At 41.2% G+C, this 4,194-nt stretch overlaps 1 protein-coding gene across 1 annotated transcript; it reads right to left on the bottom strand.

Moving 5' to 3' along the window:
* Positions 1-1,996: 1,996 nt before the first annotated feature.
* LOC145566726 (uncharacterized) lies at positions 1,997-2,716 on the bottom strand. The gene has a single exon (XM_081626053.1). The coding sequence runs from the start codon at positions 2,714-2,716 to the stop codon at positions 1,997-1,999; it is 720 nt and encodes a 239-aa protein (XP_081482179.1).
* Positions 2,717-4,194: the final 1,478 nt, after the last annotated feature.

Genomic DNA, 4,194 nt, shown 5'->3' with positions numbered 1-4,194 from the left:
TGCTTGGACTTTGAAATTTTAACTTGTCTCTGCTGTAATTAAAAAGGAATTGGATAATACTCATTTAAATGATGTGACTTATCGGCGTCTTAAAAATTGCCCTAAAACGACTCATATTTCCGTGACGAATTGCCTTAAAACGACTTATATTTCCGTTTTCATGTTATACAATTTGAACGGTGGGTATACTACTTCCTGCCTCCATAATGTATATATTCGCTGCGCTAGTATATACACTGTCAATATTTGTCTGTATATACATATATTTAAAACAACAATGTGATGCATTGTTGCTGTTTCAGAGTATAACATTGGTCACTCACTTAACCTTAACTTTACGGTGAGCTGAGTAACCTTCCCGGCAATCATTGTTGTGGTTACGCCTCAAATCGGCATATAACAGTGCATGATTTTGCAGGTATTATATCTTGAACCGGCAACCTCACGACTTAATGAATACAACTGATCAGGTTGTAAGAGCATTAACATCGTGGAAGTGGTTTTAAGCTGTCCATCCCATTTAATGATGGATTGTTAAATGGAGGATACCTAATCAACTTATACACCAGAATTCGTACCTTGTATTATTTATCGGTACTATCCAACCAAGATAATTCAAAAGTGTTACATGTTACATTGTACTAAACATAATAATTTTTCAAGACTACTGAGTTTCATACATTTTGTAGTGGTTTTCCGTCCATTGTTTCTAAGTAGTAGGACCCTTGCATACCCATTTCCCTGATTCGGTATGGACCCTTCCAGTTTGCCGATAACTTTCCATCAACATTCCACTTTCCTGTTGCTGCTGTTCTGCGGAGGACTAAATCTCCTATATTCAGTGGGCGATGGCTCACTCTCTTGTTATATGCTGTAGACATCCTATCTCTGTAGGCTATTGATTTGATTGTAGCTTTTTCTCGGAGTTCCGGTAGGAAATCAAGTTGTTGCATTAGGAGTAGATCATTTTACTCTTTAGAACAATGTTGAATCCTGAATGTCGGCAACCCAACCTCAGCCGGCACCACAACTTGTGTTCCAAATACCAGATTGAAAGGGGATTCGCCTGTTGCTTCTCTGGTTGTAGTTTTGTTTTCCCACAATATCTCTGGCACGAGATCTGCCCATAACCCCTTTGCATCTTCAATTTTCTTTTTAATTGCCGTTATTATCTGCTTATTTGTTGCTTCTGCCTAACTGTTTGATTGTGGATGACATACCGCGCCATATGCAAACTTAACCTTGTACAGGGCTAGAAGGTCCTTTACCGGCTTACAGTCAAACTGTGATCCATGATCGAAAACCATTGCCATTGGCAATCTAAATCTTGTGAAGATATTTTTCCAAATGAACTTCTTCACTTACGACGTCGATATCATTGCAACTGGTTCTGCCTCTATCAATTTTGTGAAATAATCAATTCCTACCAAAAGGAATTTCCTTTCACCTATAGCTGACGGAAATGACCCTACGATATTCATCCCCCATTGTGCAAACGAAATTGGATTATGTATCGGCATCAAGTAATTCGGAGGGAGATTGATAGCTGGGGCGAACTTTTGACATTTTTTGCACCTTTTCACATATTGGATAACATCTTCATTCATTGTTGGCCAGTAATATCCTCATCGCATTGCTTCTCGAGATAGGGCACAGGCTCCAAGATGATTTCCACAAGTGCCTTCATAAATTTCTTCAATGAGTCTTGCGAATTCATAATCTGTTATACATCTCCTCAAAGGGAGCGAGAATCCTCTTTTGTACAGCTGCCCTTGATGTATAATGAACCATACACTATCTTTCCTCAGTTTTCTTGCCTCCCCTTTATTAAGAGGCAGCGCCCCATAAAGGATATACCCCAAGATCTTATCATACCATTGACTGCCGTTATCAACACATAGAACCTACTTCGAGGTTTCATCTATTCTCCTTTGCTTAAAGATTTCCACCATCAAAGTTCTTTCTAAATCATTGAAACTTGAGCTTGCCAACTTTACTAAGGGATCAGCTTGCGCATTCTGCGATCTTGGGACCAACTGTACCTCAAATGTTGTAGTTGTGTCGTTAGTTGCTTGATTTTTTCAAGATACTTTATCATTGCCGGCTCTCGCTCTTCATAATCTCCACTGAACTGGCTCGATACCAACTGGGAGTCAGTTTTCAGTATCAAACTCCTAGCTTCTGCCGCGATGGATAACTGAATTCCAGCTATGGCCGCTTCATACCCTGCTTCGTTGTTGGTAGCTTTAAATTTGAATTTCAAAGTATACTCAAAGACAGTACTGTCTGGCGCTATTATCACTATACCGGCCCCCGATCCAGTTGATGTTTCTGATCCATCTACTGATACTTGCCAAGTTCCTAACAGCTCCTCTTCATCATTATAGGTAGTCTCCACAATGAAATCTAACAAGGCTTGCGCGTTAATCGACATCCTGGGCTTATAATGCAATTCATATTCCGACAATTCAACTGCCCATTTTAGCAGTTGACCTGATGTATCCATTTTCTGCAATGACCTCTCCAGTGGATGGTTGGTTAGTATCTCTATTGGATGAGCATCAAAGTAAGGGGGCAACTTTCTCTCCGCCATCACCACAACAAGTGTCATTTGTTCTATCACTGGATATTTGTGTTCAGCTACGTTTAACACATGACTGACAAAATATATCGGCATCTGCTGCTTCTTCCTTTCTACTAGCAATGCTACAACCATTGTTTTTGGTGAAGCCGATATGTACAACTGTAACTACTCACCCCGTTTTGGTCTAGCAACTGTTGGAAGTTTTCTCAGATGTTTTCTTACCACCTCCAAAGAGTTACTTTGGTCTTTTCCTCACTGGAAAGTTTTATTCTACCGCAGGACTACAAAGAATGGGAGTGCTTTATCAGCTAACTTACTTATGAACCGAGTCAACCCTGCCATTCTGCCTGTAAGCCTTTGTATATCACGAATTTTTTTTGGTTGCTTCATTTCGAGGATTGCATTCACCTTGTCAGGATTTGCATCAATTCTTCGTTCACTCACCATAAACCCCAAGAACATTCTTGGCCGGACCCCGAATACACACTTCTCCGAGTTTAACTTCATCTGGTACTGCCGTAAAGTATTGAAAGTCTCTTTTAGGTCAGCTTTATGTGATCTTCCTTCACCTTACTCTTCACAATCGTATCATCCACATAAACCTCCACATTTTGCCCTTTTTTCTTCTCGAAGATTTTATCAACCAACTTTTAGTAAGTCGCCCCTGCGTACTTTAACCTAAACGACATGGCTTTATAACAGTAAACTCCGGCATCTGTTATGAACGCCGTTTTTGCTCTGTCTGATGCATGAAGACTAACCTGATGATATCCCGAAGATGTGTCTAAAAAGCTGAGCATCGCATGACCTGATGTGGAGTCTACCAGCCTATCTATTCGGGGCAAAGGATAACAATCCTTGGGGCAGGCCTTATTCAAATCTGTGAAATCCACACACATTTGCCATTTTCCTTTGGCTTTTTCACCATTACAACATTAGCCAACCATTCAGGGTATGTGCATGGCTCTATGAAGCCTGCCGCTAGGAGTTTATAAATCTCGACCTGAATTGCCTCAATCTACTCTGTTAAGAAGTTCTTCTTCTTTTGTCTCACTGGCCTGAATTTTCTATCAACATTCAGCTTGTGCACCATCACATCGGGGTGTATCCTTGGCATTTCATCTGCCGAGAAAGCAAACACACCTGCATTCTCCCGCAGCAAACTAATCAGATTACAACTCATTTCTGAATCCATGTCGACACCTACTTTCACTGTTCGGCTAGGATCACCTAGATGAAGTTCAACTTGCACTGTTTCTCCTCCTAGTGCCGGCCTTGGTACTGTTACCAGCCTCGTATCAAAGTTGTCCATTGACAAATCTCGAACCGACGGTTCACTGTCCCTTTTCGGGCTATTTGCAATTGGGCTTTCTCGCACTGGATTCTTCAAAGCGGTCACATAACAGGACTTTGCCATTACCTTCCCCCCCCCCCCCATGCACCTTTTCTACTTTCCCCAAATTTTATACATATGCAATGGTGAGATGATAAGTTGATACCACTGCTTGCACATCATGTATTATCGGCCTTTCGAGGATTGCATTGTATGCTGACGGTACATCCACCACCAGGAATTCTGCTATCATATCCCTTGCAGCCGTGCCATCACC

The sequence above is a fragment of the Chenopodium album genome, chromosome 11 (assembly GCF_948465745.1).
Source record: "Chenopodium album chromosome 11, dcCheAlbu1.1, whole genome shotgun sequence".
NCBI lineage: Eukaryota > Viridiplantae > Streptophyta > Magnoliopsida > Caryophyllales > Amaranthaceae > Chenopodium > Chenopodium album.
The sequence above is the reverse complement of the archived record's forward strand: the minus strand, read 5'-3'. Positions and strand labels throughout refer to the sequence as shown.